The sequence below is a fragment of the Melanaphis sacchari genome, unplaced genomic scaffold (assembly GCF_002803265.2).
Source record: "Melanaphis sacchari strain LSU unplaced genomic scaffold, SCAv2.0 Contig395_pilon_pilon, whole genome shotgun sequence".
In the NCBI taxonomy this organism is placed as follows: domain Eukaryota; kingdom Metazoa; phylum Arthropoda; class Insecta; order Hemiptera; family Aphididae; genus Melanaphis; species Melanaphis sacchari.
This window is the reverse complement of record NW_020271251.1, coordinates 3,817-22,804: the sequence shown is the minus strand read 5'-3', so window position 1 is coordinate 22,804 and position 18,988 is coordinate 3,817. Positions and strand designations below refer to the sequence as shown.

The 18,988-nt window shown below is 26.7% G+C and overlaps 1 protein-coding gene across 1 annotated transcript in view; it reads right to left on the bottom strand.

The window, feature by feature from the left end:
- LOC112597226 overlaps positions 1 to 14,848 on the bottom strand; it is a 127,823-nt gene extending 112,975 nt beyond the window's left edge. Inside the window, exons 1-2 of the mRNA XM_025343190.1 lie at positions 14,379 to 14,848; positions 4,354 to 4,432 (exon numbers count right to left, since the gene is read on the bottom strand). Coding sequence (XP_025198975.1) covers positions 4,354 to 4,411 — 58 coding nt within the window. The 5' untranslated portion in view covers positions 4,412 to 4,432; positions 14,379 to 14,848. The remainder of the gene's footprint in view (positions 1 to 4,353; positions 4,433 to 14,378) is intronic.
- Between the last annotated feature and the right edge of the window lie 4,140 nt (positions 14,849 to 18,988).

The window sequence follows — 18,988 nt, the reverse complement described above, 5'->3', positions numbered from 1 at the left end:
AAATTAAATTTGACTAGTTTAAATGTCACAAAAAATATTATTATACTTAAAATTCAAGGATGGTTTTAAACAAAATGTATTAAATATCTATGCAAATATGTTGATTGCATAATTGTTTTAAAAATACTAACTAAAAATTAAGCTCCTATTTAAGTATTATAAGTAACAACCATATGATTCACAAAATTTATAATAAATTAATCACGGAATGAAAGAAATTTTGTATCCATTAAAAATAAAACTGTTTATGGATAAACTAACAATTAAACGTAAATTATATCCGTAAGTATATTTTACTAGCAACATTTATATGTTTTGACGCCTACATGACTGTATATGAATCTATGCATACATTATAAACATGAAAATAATAGAACATACCATTACTTATATAAGTTTGTTAATATTTTCTGTAAAATATTATGGATCTTTTTCGACACATTATAGAAAAAACACAAAAAATACATTTACACGCACGCATACAGTTTTACACTTACGACGGCGGCAGTCTGACCCTTTATACGAAAATTAATTTTTAGCTGATTCCACGCACCGTCCACTCAACTGTATACCACAAAAGAGAAAGATCAGTGACGGTGCATCGCCGCAGCTTTTTGTAATAATACAGTAGGGTGATTTTTGGGGGATTAATAAACACTATTATACATACAGTGGACAGTAGCTCGGCGAACGACTTTTTGTTCTGAAATACATTTCATAATTCAAACAATACAATATAATAAATATATAACATACACCCACGCAAACCAGTCAAATTCAAACATTATTAAAATATGATGTAGTGTGTGTTGTGTGTTGGAGTCTGCGGTGTAAAAGTAACCGGAGGCCATAGTACGTTTAATTTGGCGGGTGAACGCTCACTGGTTCTTCGCCAGGGCCCCCGAAGGCAAACGCAGTTTAATTAGGTTCCAGGGACGATAGTCCGATTCAAAGATAAAGAGAGAGAGAGAGAGAGAGAGAGTGAGAGTAGAAGAGAATATGCGTATACGAGAGAGAAAAAGAGATGGAAGAACACGAAAAGAGTGAGTGAAAGAGAAGTAGAAAGGAGAGAGACGCCACCACTGAATCGTCGTCTCTGTGAATGATTGTGTTTGCATTTCATTTCAAACGACAAGATACCTAACAGTTTTACAATATATGTGTATAGTATACATATACATATTATATAAGTTAACATACATTTTATTAATAATATCATAAAATACCATAAATTAATAAACAAATACCACTTAATGTAAGAATAAATTAACTATCTTCTAAATAATTGCATAAAAAAGGTAGATGTACGCTAGATTCCGTAGTTTTCAAAGATTCACAATGTTTGTTAAACTTTCAACATGGGTATTAAATATTATTCAGTAAGAAATTGTATTTGACAGTAATTAAATAATTTAATAAATCAAACTCTTATTATAAAATACAACTGGGAAATGGTAAGATTATAAAAAATTAACATAAAAGACAGCAAATAATTTTATTACATATACACGATGTCATAATAATACATTTATATTTTTCAATAAGATGTGTATTTATTTATTTTTTTTACGGTATGTACCGTAAAAAAATAAATATAAAAAATACCAATATATTATACAATTATCATCTAACCGTAGGAAAAAAAAAATATTATATGGAAAAATAGAACTTGCTAATTATAAAATATAAATAATACGTGTTTGATTAACTATAAGGAGCACCAAATATAAAACAATTTTCATACTACAAAATGAAACAAAATAGTTACTTCAATAGTAACTTCATAAAAATTTTAATTTTTTATTAAATGTAAGCATAATTTATTGAACTTACACAATATTAGGTAAAAGTAATTTAATATTAATATAAATTAAATTCTGCCTAAATAAAATAGACTACTGAATGTACATATCTGATTAGCGTTACTAATTTTTTCATTAACTATAGTCATACAGACTGAATCGAAGATCGATTCGAACGTATTCCAAATAAATGATTTCAGAAAAAAATGTTATGCAGAAATATATAGTATGTATATATAGATATACTATATAAATCATCACACGCGTTCCGCACAACCAAAATCCAATATCCGAGTAGCAGATCAAATGTGCGTAGAATTAATACTGGACAGTAAATAATCGAGATAGACAATGTAATCTATAAAACTTTCAATAGCAAAAACGTTTGCATGTGTAAACGAAAGGCGAACAAAATTTAAAAAAAAATAAATAAAAGAAAGCCTTTATGGGTTAGTCGGACAATTAGTAACGACACTTCACAACAATAAAAAAAATGGACGTTCGTGACTTTTGGCACTTAGGCAACATATAACTGCCCCAACACTAACGTTTACAATATTACACGACGTGCGAGGAAATCGCGTGGCTGATGATCGTGTTTTTCACAAGCTTTAAGGACTACTATATCCGTAGATCAATAATTTTTTTTCATTAAAAATATAAAAATAAATATATTATATGTATACATTATAATATCCGAGTTCTGTCAGTGAATTTAAACGTCTAATAAAGATCGCAAGAGAAAAACTGCATTTTTTACTTAAAAAGACTCTTTCAGACATTTTGATAAATGAGGTTTGTTTCACTTCTCGTCAGCCGTCGTCATAACTCTAGAAATCGTCTTCACCAAAAGCTCACTTTTTTCACCCCAATACACATAGGGACAAACCGTCAGTAATGAAATTTCCACTACCTTCTCCACGGTCACTACTAGAGGAAAACGAAATCGAAAGCAATTTGCATAATCCTCAACACATTTCACCAGTCACAAAAAATATATATATATATATATACATATATACAAACAAATATAAAAAAAAGGTTTTAATTTCTGGCAGTAAAACATTTAAATTAGATTTAAGAGCATATATAAAGGTGATTTATAAATACAACTATCTGATATTATTTTAATACTAAAGAAAAAAACCATGCATATGCATAAAAATATAAAAAAAAGTATGAAAATATCCATAAATATTATATTTATACACAAAGAGACTACCTATATTAAGAATCAATAATATATTTTTAGGTTTTTAAAATATTAAAATTTGTATAAGTAAATAATAAGTACCAATATTGTTTTACAAAAAAGTTTAATATCTGAAAATATTTCCTAGGTGGCTGGCTTGGTATCAAAGTAAATATATTATTCAATATATTATTATAATAAAAATTATTTATCTAAATATTATCAGCTCTTAAAGAACATAAGTATGCACCTACCATCTAGTCAATGAGTCAGCCTCACTAACACTTCCAGGTAACCTAACTAGACGCCTCAAGAGGAAATGGCGCCATGATTTGATAACTTAAGTTAAAACTTATAAATGTAAGAGGTATCACAAATGTGTGATTCTCTCCTCATGCGTTTATTTCTGTAACTTGTCTATACATTTTTATTACTACCTATTGCTTATTTGTACTATGTATAGATCGTTATTCTTCAAATAAAGTAAAATATTTAAAAAAAAAAAAGTATGCACCTACCATCTAATATTTTATTATAAAAATAATTAATATATGTAACATAGGTAAGTATCATGTAAATTGAGATTCATATATTATCATTTATCATTAAATAGCATTAGTCTTTGAGGGTAATCAGAAATATATTAGATATAACTGATTAATTAATTATTAAAATTGTACATAATTGTATAATTTGATATTTAGTAATATAATGTATACAATTATAAATAAAATACTACATATTCGTATAATTATCAATTAAATTAAATTATACATAAATATATGTATATTAGGAGAGAAGGAGAAAATGGCAAAAACAGAGAATAACACAAATAATAAATATAAAAGTTCACGAAAAAAAAATTATTATCATCAATACCATACATAGTAAAAGTATCCCTTTTCAATAGTTTATCAAAATTATTTATTCGTTTAACACTGCAGTCATACATTTCAATATCCACTTTAATAAGGACTAAGAAGACAACTATAGTGACCAATAAAATAAATGAAATGCTAGAGTAGAAATGGATATATATATATATATATTTAATACCTTAATTTATAATCATATTTCTTTATAGCCTCGTAAATCACTAATTTATTGCACAATCAGAGAATACATCAAGATGTAAAAATATATAAATCTAGTGGTTTATTTGGTATGGGTTATTACTTATTTCATAATCGTCAATGAGTTAATAAAAACTGGCAACTAATCTTTTTTTTCTCCCTAAATAACGATAAAGAATCGACCAATTTTAACAATAAAACTGTTGCATCAAAACAGACTACCACATATAACAATATATTATAAACAAATTACTTGGGAATTAACGAACATTATATTATGACTCACCGTATATCCTCTGGACTGCAACAGTTACGAGTAGCCCAAACACCGGTAACACGACCATTGTGATTCAATTATATGCAAACTATAAACAAAAAAATAAATAGTTTTACAACATTATTACAAGTCAAATTTATGTTTGAAGGAAATGACTAATTAATATTATACTTATTTTAATTAAAAATAATTTATTACCTACTCAATAATATAAAGTAAGTACCTCAACTGATGCTATAAAAATGTTTTTAATAAGTTAATTATTTTTATTATTAAATGATAGTATTGCTTAATCAGACATAAAATCAATATTATATAATCAAATTAAGTTATAAGCACCTATATAAAATACATATATATATAGTATAATCAAAATGCGTATATGTTGTATGAAAATTATAAATAATTAAATACAACCAAAATAAGTAGCAATAGTAGAAAAATTATTAAAACTTTGAATAATGTAATCATTAGTATCAAAACATTTGTAGCCCATGGCTACACCGCAGTAAAGTATATTTCCAGTATTTTTCATTTCACCTGTTACAAACCACCCCTGCGCGTCCTCAGGCATTATGTTTTCCATCAGATTTAGCCAACAGCGTTTCATTTAACCCGAAAATGCATTACATCCCTCTGCATTGTATTACTCTTTATAAATCTATTTTTATGTGGACTCATTTTACGGATGGTTTTTTACCTTCATATTTCATGCAGACCAAATGTACATAGAAATATTATACAAACATAAAAAAGTAAGATAGGTACCTAACATATTAAAATTAAAATAATACCTCAAATGTTTAAAAGTAAACTAGCATTAATTTAAAGTTTATTCAGAGCGGGAAAGGAAATATAAACTGATTCAAAATGTTTCATCATTTTATTGTTTCAAATAATACATAATATTTGATAACTTAGAATATTATAAATAATAAATACATTGGATCATCCTCTAATTTTATCCATATATTTTATTTTTATTTAAAACCTAGTATTATACTGTTCTAACTAAATGTACTTAAAGCCAATCTTAAAGTATTTTAAAGCCGTTGACATAACCAAAACATTACAGTATCTCATTTGTTCCGGAACAGAAATCTGTCGGTTATAATAACAGTGACTCTTTTATAGTCTATGTACGTCTGATCTGATGAGAATCACAAGACTAAGGCCATCACTTACTCAAATGCCATTACCATTTCCACCTAATCTAACGAATCCTATCTCCCTCGTCAGCAAACCTCTTACCACAACCGTCTTCAAAGAGCCCAATCATAACAATCAATTAAGTTATATTAGTGATGTAATTCAAGTTTGGTATGTAAAATATAAACTAAGCCTTATGAATACAAAATACATCGTACGTTTATTTTAAATATATATACAAACACAATAAAAACATAATAAATAAGATAAGAAATATAATAGAAATGTAAAAGTATAAAAATATAATGATAGCGTTTTTATTCCAGTTTTTAAAATACTTTTCAATAGCAATTTAACATCACACGCAAAGGTTTATTTCAAATTGCTTTTATATTTCAGCTCAAATACATGAAACATAGACAAACGTTAGAATAAACATTCTACATGTATTGAATACACTATTCATAATAAATAACTATAATTTAAATATAAATTATAAAATTACCAATTTTAGAATAAAAATTGAGAAGTTTTTATCTATTTTTTTTTTTTACCGAATGCAAAAATTCTTTTTCGAATTGTTTACAAGTGAATATATTCAATTGAAAAAAAAATAAATACATGATTAAATAACTTGTTCAAATGAAATGCAGAAAAAATTAATAAAACATATCAGAGGACTAAAATAGTAACGTTTACTAAAATTATAAAAATAGGCAAGTTAATATTATAAAATATAAAGAATGTAATGTAATAAATACTAATTACCTTAAAAATTATGAGCACAACTAAACTAAGAAAATTGTACTTTTAAATAGAAAAGGTATTTTATATACCATAAAATGCTATTTACATTATTAAAAAAAAAAAAAAAAAATTGTACTATACTTTAATAAGAATTACAATATATATATATCAATTGAAATAAATATTATAATAAAAAAGTATTAAGCAACTATAAAAATACTTGATAATCCATGTACGTAGCAAATTAAGTTGTAAATTATTATTATTACAAGATAATCAATATTATATGATAAATAAAAAGCTAACAATAAGGTTATTTATATTTATAAATCACTAAATATAAAAAAGTAAAAAATCATGCACTTATTATATTTACAAACAAAAATAAGACGGATATTTAAATGGTAAATGAGACAAAAAACAAAAAAAAACTCTCAAAGAATTATTTTAATTAAGTTATAACTCTATTTAAACATTTAATTGAAAACACATTTTTTCATTACTTAAAAAACTTATTTTTAAGTCAAATTTTTAACTTTTTGTTAATCTAAGTTAAAATATTTTATATTGAAATGCTTACCTAACAAATTACTTTTACTAATATATACATGAGTGAGAAACAATATATTATAATACAATTAATGTCTAAAAACTGAAATTAATAAAATTAAAGTTTATAGACAAAATGTATTGAGGAAATAAATTCTATTTTTTCGAGTCATTATTCTTTTTCCTTAAATATCCTAAGTGTAGGTATATTATACTATTTAATGAAACTTAAGAGTAAGTTTTCACTTTCTGAAAAATTCGACATAAACAATTTAAGTAGAAATAACAGATTTAAATTCAAGTTTATTTAAATACTAAGTACATAAATGTAACTCTTAAGTTATCCTGCGTTAGTAGCAACATTGATAAATGTCTATCGTAATTATGGAATTATGTAGCAAATTTGTTTTACGTCGGGAGAGGGAAATCAAGAAGGTATTATTATGTAGTAATAGATATAACAAACCAAATGTTTATCAAATAAAGAAAAGCATTTTGACATGCAATATTGCTTTTTATGTTTTTTAATAGTACAAAATAATTCAAATTTGATAAACATAAAAATAACGGATTTTAAACAATACATTTTTTTTTTTTTGAGAGAGATGTGGACAGTGGCCATTGGAATGGATTTACATATTAAGTTAATTTGTAAAAAATATATATTATAAAAAAAATTATGAAAGTTTAATAAACACTATAAAAGATTAAAAATTATTAAATTTGGAAGCGATAAATTAAATGGTAGAGTTGGAGTTCTAATTAAGTGATTTAACCAGCGAATCCGGAAGGTTAGAATTTTCTTTTTCCTGTGTTTATTAGCGACACTCCATGAACATATGTTTAAAGTAGATATAAATATATAAAGGTGTCCTCTTTCACCATTAAAAAGTTGTGTAATATTTTTATGTGGCAAATAAAAATTATATTTCCAAGTGTCTTAGACATTTACCGGTGCGAAACAATTTGTAACTAACAATTTATGGATATATAACGTCCGCTCTCGAGGAATCAACTTTAATTCGTATATTAAAAGTTAAACCTTATTAATAATTCAACATAATATAGTCTCATTATCTATCTCATGCATAGGACTTAATGAAAACCCGTATGAAAACAATTTAAAATACTATTATAACATTATTAATACAGAGCATAAAATGACTATCTACATATAGCTATTGAATAAATAATAATAATATTTGGGACATATTATTTTTACTTAGTGTGTAATTATACCTACTATACATATGCCTAAGTAGAATTATAATTTTATGTGTAAAACAAATAGGTATAACTAGTAAGTATATAAATAATTTTGACATTTTTTTTTTTTTTTTTTTTTTTCATAAGTTATCTATGCATTAATCTAATCAACATTAGTTAAGTTAGATTTTATTAGATTGACTTCAAATTTAAAATAAAAAGATAGTTTGGTATATTAAAATTTAATAGTACGAAATTGGTGGTTTTAAAATTATTTACTAATTATATTAAACTTTAAAAAAAAAGTTTTTAAACACCAAGTTTTTTTTTTTTTTTTAATGTAAGCTTTACATTGAAAAAGTAAAGAAAGCACGTGGCCAAGAAATACAACAGAACATCGAGTCTAATTGGCCTTTGTCGTTGGCACGCGCTATAGTTAGTTAGCGGTTCTTCACCTAATAGATCACGAAAGATAAAAAAAAAAGGAGAAAAATGAGTCTAATTGAAAACACTCGGTTTGTTTGTACTAAGTATATACCATGAACGAGGCTAACTCGCCCTCTCTCATCAGTGTTACGCAGAAACACTCAATGTTAATATTGAAGAGTACTTACAATTTTTTCGTATTGTATAGTCTTTTTTTAAACGTACATTTTCTTATAAGAAATATAAATCACGACAATAAACTTAGTCATTAAAAAAAGGGTGAAAGACTTGAAATGGTCTAACCTTAAGTTGATGTACTTTTCGTGTGTAGAAGTGACGGCCCATCAAGAGAAAACCCCCATTTACAGTTCCATGTATATAAATGTCATAAACGAACCACCAATCTAAAATCATAACATTGTAAGGCAAAAGTAGAATGTGTAAGAAAAAAGTGCACACTACACATTCAATTTTTTTTTTTTTTTAATAATAATATTTTTTTATTAATAAAAACACAATAGGTTTACTCTACATCATTTATTACTTTTAAATTTTATTAACCATTTAATATCTAAGAAACAAATAAAAAAAAAATTGAATTTGAATATACCTACCTATAAGTTATAATTTATAAGCTAAACATAATCGTGAAATATTCTTCTTACACAGATTTATTCTCCAAAATGAACATAGGTACCTAATTAAAATTACTTCAGTCCATTAAATAAATATAAGGTATCAATAAAACACGTATTTTTTCTTTTTTTTGGGGGGAATTTTATAACCTCAAGGTAGATATATCACATATTTTACAAATCATAATTGGAGTTAAAACTCAAGCTAAAATAAATAGAATTTTTTCAAGAAAAACTTAACAACTATTGTGCTTACACGTTAGGAAAAATAGACAATTTAAAAAATAACAATAACAATAATTATTAATTTTTCTACAAAAAATTTGTATTTATACTTATTATTTGCTTCAATTGTTAACAACCGTTAACCACTCTAAATAATATGCACTTACATTGTACAATACTGATTTCAAGTTTAATTTATAAGCTTACAATTGTGTTTAATTATAGCACCTATCTATTTATTACTCATAAGTACAATTAAAGATTTTAATCTAATAAGAAATTACTTCAAAAAATGATTTATGAAGTCCATGAAGTCCATAATAATAATATTATTATATCATATTAAATTACGATAAATATATGATTATTTACCTAATATTTTAATAATAAGAATTTGAATTTTTGTAATATAATTGTATTATGATATAAATGGCTAATTATTACTTACTATAATATAATATACCTAACACATAATGTTAAAATTTATAAAAACAAATAAGTTTGCAGTAATTGTTCAAGGAATTGTATATTGAATTAAATTATATTGACTTTAATAGTATAAGTATTAAATTATTAAGTTTGATTTTTACACATTTTCATTTATAAAATTGTACGTTAAATTATTTGTTATAAAAAAATAACCATAAAAAACATGTTTTATTTATCACAAGTTTGGTAAATGGTTTGAATTTTTAAAATAATTCACTGGTATGTACGTAGTTTACCTATATGGTTAAATTTAACAATTTACTTCGAGAGCCACTTTCCATTGCACTTATCTCTGCGATCTTGTCGATTGGCATTTCTTAGGTACCAACAGTAGGTAGTTATTGTACACGTATCATAGTATAATATATGATACTACTACTACTCGACAATGCAGACATAGTGAATCCTATTGTTAAAAAAAAATAAGTAAAAATAATTGTATCTTGTTAGTTGACTTATTATTATGGCCGCCATCGAATCCTATTTATGTAGTATATTAAATTCAGATTGGTTTTTAATATCCATACCGCATACCGCTATTGACTTTGTAATATCTATTCTCACGGAGGAACTACAGCAATGTAGCAGGTTGCCCGGTGATCAAGCGAAACCAGTTTAATTGTCCTTGGCCTCTAGTATCCCATGCGCGTATAATATACAGTACATAATATTATTTATAATATATATATATATATATATATATATATCCAACATAGGTATACGTTTTGATGATATATATTATTATAAATTATGTAACTAAGAATGAAGTTATTTTGTATTCAATACGAGCAGCTTCGATTCAACATGTACGCACTACGCGCGCACACGACCAGTACAATATTATAAGCACATTAATGAGGACATAATTTTTGGGTAGAAAAAAAAAATAACACCGGTGGTAAACCGAAGGGGGTTTTCATAACTGCATGGGTGGTCCTATCAGATAAATTGTCATCAAACTCTCGGAATGTAGTTTACAACAGGCTTCTTGCACTAATGATCTCGAAGATCCACTAATTCCCTAGGCTATCTTCGCAGCAAATAGAGTGGTTCCTACGATCATATCTTTAAGCTGTCAGCAAGTTTGATTTTATCTTTGTATATTATAGTTATGTGATTAAACGTGATTAAGGTAGAAAGACAAAAATCATGTCTGATGAGGCGAAACATATTTCAATTGCTGACACCAAAAACAAATGACAAATAAAACGATACATAATATCATAATGGGTATTATTTTTCAAAAGAATAAACATATTAATTTAAACAGTAAGTATTAAATACTAAGTATCTTCATTAAAAACATGTGTTTAAATTAGAAAGAGTTAGGCTTTTATGCGACAGTTTAACATTTAACATATTTATTTAAATAAATATTTTGAAATCAAAGAATATTTAAATGGTAAAAAAAAGTAAGCAGTTAGAAAATCAAATATGAGATCAATTATCTTAATATTGAGAATCAATTTTTTAACACCTAGCATTTTACTTTTCTATAAAATTAACAAAAAAAAATGTATTATAAAATATAAAAAACATATTATTCGAGATATTATTTTACATTCAATTATTATTCAGTTTTTTATGTATAAGACATCACTATCTGTTCATCTAAATGTATTTTCCTATGAAATGTAAACAAAGAGTCAGCACAGCTACTGGTGTAGTTCTGTGATTAATAATAAAGCTTCAAACACTACAATTATAGTTGAACATTAAAGCTAAAGGTACTATGATGGCCCAAAGACTTAATGCTATAATAAAGATATATCTTTAAACGAAAGGTGTATAATTTAATATTGTAATGACCAAGTATACTTACAAACTGATCTTAGATTAGAAAATATGTTGGTAGATACTAGGTATATATTTATTTTAAAGGAATAGAAGTAAAATTTTGATTGAAGAGCCTCTAGTCTACTTTTATAATTGTATCTATAGGTAAATGTAAAAAGAATAAACAAAATTGGCTAATAAGTAATAACGTTTTATTAAGTATAACCTCGGGTATAACAATTAAAATAAATTTTAAGGGAAACGTGTTTAGTACTGATTAGTGAAGTAGATACCTTGTATAATGTATATCTGTACTTACACTTAATAGAAATAACAACTTATTTTCTTAATAGTGAGGATTTGATTAGATTGTGTATAAAATTATTTTGAACCTACGTAACATTTATTTTTTAACTTAATACATGACTAAAATTACTATAAACATGTAATATTATCAAGATAAATGTATGATTATGTAAATTATACCGAAAAAAGAAATTTTGGACAGTTATATTAATTTATTGAAAACATTTGGTACGTAAGTAACAATAAATTACTAAAAAATCTTTACTTTGGTGTTATATTATACCAAATGTAATTAATTACCTAACCACTGTATTTTATAGATACTCAATTTTATATAATAAGTAATTTAAGTGGAAGGTTTAGTGTGAATAGGTGAAATAATATTAAATAGGTATGTACTTAAGTATCTAGATACATTAAAAATGTAAGCAAATGCCTCAGAAGTACTTACCTATACAATACTTATATTACTCATAAACATGTTATAATCCTCATATATATAGATATATTAAATAATAAGTAGATAATCTCTTATAACTCTGATTACAAACTAAGTGTGTCGGGATATATCTACATAATATGTTTTTGTTTCAATTATTAATAATAATACTTCAATATTATGAACGCATAGACATGTGAATATAGGTAAGTAGGTACACTTTAATATTTTATAAACTTGTGTCCACCTACTCAAAATAGTAGATAATTATAGAGGTTATTAGTCGAGTTATTAGTTAACCGTAATTATTCCATAATCAATTAGTAAACAAACTACTTACATATATGCTATGAATGGATTTATTCATATAGTTAAAAATTGCTACAATAGTAGTATAATTATATAAGTAATTTGTATCAACTAAGCCCTACAATACTATCTAATGAATCAATATCTATATATTATATATTACATATAACTATATAAATATAAATATGTAAAGACAATTTATACAGATACAAGCAATAAAATGTTAACAATAGCTAATCTGCCTGCGCCCTGCATTATAATGGTACAATTTTCTTCTGTATAAGTAAGTAGGTTAATCTATTTCAACATTTATGACAATCGAAGAAAATATTTAGACACCACACAATGTATCATGATTTAATTTACAAACAAGTTTAAAAATGAAATAATACCTATTTAATAATATTTTTTCAAAGGGTAAAAAGTAACAAAATAATTATTTGATTTATATTTTGTACCTGGATACAAAATGTACTTTCAAATGTATTATTATTGATATCGCTTATAAGCACAAATTAAAATTTAATATAGGTAAATTGATGAAGATATCTACCTATTCTAGACATGCTTAATTGACAACAACTCGAATATGAAATATTTCAGGCATAATGTCATAAAAATAACTATGATACAAAAATGGTCCTGTAAGTAGATAAGCACTGATTTAGTGAATAGAGTAATCAAGGTGTGTTAGATGAAATATGTATCATTTTCTTAAAACTTGGTGATTTGTATCCCAGTTGTTTTCATACTACTACATGATTAATATGTATAACTATTATCACTGGGTCTATTTCTATTAGGTAGTTTTGGATGAACATAAATGTCAGATCTTTAGTTGTTATTATTCCCACTTATATAATTATTTTATACTGTAAGTTGTAACCATAATTTATTATTGTTGAAATAAGTATTAGCATAATAATATGTATAAACGATAGTGGAAGTTAGTATTGAAATAAATATTGTAGATACAGTATACTGTAATTACTAATATCAACAATATGGCTACCTTATCACTGACTGATAATAGACTTGAATATGAGTCACTGAGCCCATAGACCTTATACTACTAGTATGCTATGACTGAGCCACACAACACAAATTAGTAATTTACAATTATTAATAAATTTAAATAAAAAGTAACAGATATATTATAACTCATGGCATTAAAGACCTAAAGATAGTAAAGGTGTACTATTGGGCAATCATTTCTAGTCTTTCAAGTATGAAAATTTAAATCTAGATTCAGTCAACACTTATATTACTGGAATGTGTGCTTACAATAGAAACATTTGTGGTAAACATATGTTATTGCAAAACCCCACATTTTTACACGTATAACCATGATAAAAAAAATAAGAATATATTATCAAATATAAATATACACATATATATATATATATTATATATATATGTATACAATTAGGCCATATATCGGTCAGCCTCAAGTAAGGGTAACCAGCAAGTAAGTTATGTCATTTTCTATGGTTATAAATTATAATGACGTTTGAAACATAAGTTCGGATAAGACCCCTGTTGCAGTGATTGTGATAGAAGACATGCCTTCTAACCACACTTAGACAGGTGAGTTACACCTGGTTCGAGACTGGAGTTCTCGTCGAATTCCTGACTAACGACAACTAAGTACGATGTCATTGCGTCCAAGCATACTAGGTAGGTACTCCGAGCACCCGAATCGTGTAGATATGTAGGGAGGATAAATATTATTATCAAATACGCTGAATGCTCGGGTGAGCAATTTTTACCGCACTCACTTTGACGGTCATCCGGGTATGATCAATCTTCAGGTCCGCAGACGAAATCATACAAAAAACCAAAGACGGCAACGAAACACTTCCGGTACACGCCGCCGGAGAACAACTGGCGCTCGGATGTGTGAAGATCACGCGAGATCACGAGAAATCGACGGTACGACTGAATGTTTTTATTTATCAGTCACATAAATTCGGGTACGTGCCAGTATTTTCGTCGTAGAGCAAAACTATACTAACAGTTCCGCAGACAGGGGAAATATTGAGACGAATGTTATATCGTATGGCATGTATGGAGACGAGGCGGTCACCGAGAAATTATTAATGATGCGACAATCAGCGGACACGACGGAGTCGGTTGTCAGGCCACACCGACGAGACGACAGCAGCGAGACAACGACGACATGGCGAACACGCGACAACAAACGACACGGCTGAACGGCCGCGGTAAACAAACTGACGGTCGGACCGCCGTCACCATTCACCTCCACTCAGCACTCGCCGCCGCAGAGGCGCGCGCACGCCGTCGTCGCGATCGTCGTCCGCGTCACCGTCGTAACCGGCACCTGCAGCTGCTGCTGTCGGTAGCGACCCATGCGTACACGGGTGGCGCGGTGTGCGGATGTCATGGAGGAAAAAAATTATTTCTAACCCTCCCCACACGCGCGCGCGCGCGGACAACTGTCCGTCCGTCTAAACAACGATATCCCGTCGTCCCTTCGCCCGACGGCGCTCGTTACCCCCGACGCGCCGCTACGCCCGCTCGACAAACCCTTTGTGTGCGGTTTATTTTTATTTCATTTTCTTTACGCACATCTTACGCGAGTCGAAACCGGGCTGCCGTCGAGTTCTTTAGTGCACCCGTTTACGAAATAATAATACTATAATACAACGTTCAAACGTTTTATGGCCATAATAAGGTACACAACTTGCGATACATATGATATATCATATAATATATAATATATAGGGTTGTACCACATAATATTAGGTTATAACGGTATATGTACGCTACATTATGTGTATGGTATAATATATATGTATATACACATCGCTGCAGACGAATGGTGAATTATACCGTAGCTGGTGGGCAAACGAACTATATTATAACTTCTGAAGTTCTACAGTGTATAACAGAAACTCCTATGTACCTGTATTGGTATAACACGCAGACGTACGCACGATACTTATACCCCTCTCTCGACCCGTAAACTGACCAACCGAAACTCAATAATAATAATAATGGTTTTATTACTTTATTATATTGCTGTATATCAATTTGAAATGTGTGTACACGATTTCGATATTATACAATATAGGTATTATCGTATTACGCCGTTATTATTATGTTATACCGTTCATCAGCTGGCCGAAAATAAAATACAAAATTGTAGTTTTGTCAACATCGGGCAGGCACGGGTACCTATCCAATAATAATGCAATATATAATTTACACCTAACGGTAGGTACTTACGCCCAAAATGCCTAATGCCTAGATGATGTTAGTAGATTAATATATATATATATATATATATATGTATATATCTCGCATAAATCATAATATAGGTGTCAATGTATCATAAGTAGGTAGTACACTATTCATAAATGTCTTAAAAATAATTGATTTTCTTTGAAAATACCCAGCTGGTTGGAGTACATTTATAGCTTATGAGAATCAAATATTTATAAGTCAGATACGTATTTAGCAGTGACAAGTGGGGGAGTGACTTTGATAGAAACAGAACTTTTTTCATAAATTAATATTGAACATATTGCCGTTCATAATTAGTACCTAATGACTTATTAGTTATTACTATCTATTAGTATAATATATTATAATAATTAAAATATAATAAATAATCTAACCTAATCTAGATGATTTTTTAATGTTTAAGTTTAGAAGTATATAGTTATAGAATGCATATGAATAACTGTTTAATCATACAAGAAACTCGTGAACAATATTTTAAGAAACATGTGATGTGTGTTCTACTTTGGACGCGCTACCCTCATGATAGGTACTCGCCTTTCGTTGAATCAGTATAATATTAATTACTATGATGATTGTAATATTTTTGAAAGCCTCGCAGTACAGTACACCATTGCAATATTAAAACATACTCGTAGATAACATAGTGATGCGAAAATTGTTGAATTGAGATTCGAACGACATTACCGATGTAGAGAAAAACACTAATAGAGATTCCGTTTTCCGAAGACTGACTTACTTTGGCTTTATTGATAATGTTATTGACGAGCGGATAACTATCATGACATAAAAAATATGGTCATACTGTTAAAGTCTACAACAATATATATTATATATATTATATAAACCTATGCACAGAGATATCAGTCTATCGAGTTAAATAATGACAATCTGAATTTTATGGTGGCGGATATAGAGTCAGAGTTTTTATTGAATGATTTGGACAGATTTTAGAACCTTAGAATTTTCTCTTGTACCTGTGGTATATATTATGTTGAGAACATTTTTAACTAATTATAATTTTTATTTTTCATAATAATATAGGTATGTTTTACATATTTTTTTCAATACTTCAATACTTAAAAAGTTATTCATAAAAGTATCAATATTATGATAATGACGTAATTAACATGGCATTTTAATTTATTCTTATTTTTCAAAATAAATAAAAGACGAATAATTGTATTGACGTATCGTTTTTTATAAATTTTTTATAAATATTATTATACTAATATTATTATGTTTATATGAATAGAGACAATAATTTATTATAATAATATTCCTTATTATATTTAAAATAACAAAATATTGCCTAACCTACGCTAAAAATACTGTCTAAATGTTTATACTACGAACTATACAATTTTAATATTTCGATTTCCATGTAAATATTATTATGAAGTTTTGAAATGTATTTTTAATTTTATTACTAGTCACAGTTATCAACCATCCTAAGATATTTCTACATAACTTCAATCTGCGTGTAAAAATAAACTCTCAAAGTTAATTACATATTTTTTTTTTCCAAAAAAGGTAAAAATTATGTCATAAATTGTACATAAAATACGATGTTTTTACTGTTCCTATATACAATAAGTAGATATGTAAAAGAATAAAATAATATGCAAAATGCATTAAATCAGCTTGGACGTTGATTTCTATTATTTTTTATAGAATCTAATAACACGTCGGATTTATCATGAGGGATTATCTTTTATAACTATTGTTATACTTAAAAAGATAAGTAATTTTATAATTTCTAACAATAAATTGCTTACTGAATAATCAATGAATTTAAATAAAACACTATGAAAAACAATAATTTTCTTATACTCGTAAATTGTAAAAATGTTTGAAGAAATATAGAAAAAAAGTATTTTTTTTTTAATAGTTATATATTTGTGTGTGTTTTATGTAGGTATGTATCAAACTATAAATTTAATTTAAAGCAATTAGGCATGCAATTGAAACTTTATCACCTCAAAAAATGTGATTAGGTAAGTTGATGTTTACTCACGAGTATATAAAAAACTAAAATATTACTTATATTTTGGTTTGTCTTAAAGGACTATCTCATTGATTTATGTATTATTTGGAGTAAATCGACTTCGTTCGACTAACAAATAAATATATCTAACGCTATATATATGTTTACGCCCTACACAGCTATTTTATATTATTATAATAAATTATGATCTGAAAAACAACTGTTTCTATAGGGTTATATAATAATAGTATAGTTCTTCAAATAACATAATATGGACTAAAACTAAATTATTTTATTATAGCTTTAATTTAATAAATAATATATTAGCATTTTATATTCACAAATAATGTGAAAACTATTTTATAAACGTCAGAATACGAATTATATGAAACACGAATGAAATAATAATAATATATATTTATTTAATAATTATTTAAATAAAAAAGGCTATTGAATGATTTAACATTTAAATTAAGATTCATCTAATGGATTTTACAATAGCACATATAATGACTTCGTTGTCCAAAAATCAACGAAACAAATCAAGAGAATTAATCGAAAATATCTGATTTTACATATTAGTTTCAGTTTTTCCTTATTTTTTTTTATTTTTTAAATAATTTCAATTATATTGAGATTTTTTTTTTTTTTACTGTTCTCTCTTTTATATCTGATTTAACACCAAAAAAACCATTTTCAAAATCGAAGTTTGAAGTATTTGTATTACTCCAAAGGGTTATGACAAACAAAAATAATACACGTTATAAAATCAATGCATTCATCGGTCCACTCAGAATCTAAAATAACTTTAACTATGTAATGGTTTATAAGGAATATTTAAAATATGAAAATGATAATTATTTTAAATGTTAAATGGGGGAAATTGGTATAAGGATACCTCATTAAAATTTCTGAATAATTCATATAACTTTTTTTTTTATATTTATACGTTATAGGTACAGATAAAAACAACAAAAATATTGAAATTTATGATTTTTTTTTCAAAATTATTCATACATTTAACTTATAATAATTAATTTTGGTGTATAAAAGATTATTAAACATGGAAACATAATTGCACGTATTTTCTACGTTCTATTTTCATTTTTAATTAGTAATTAGTATCGTTTCATTGGG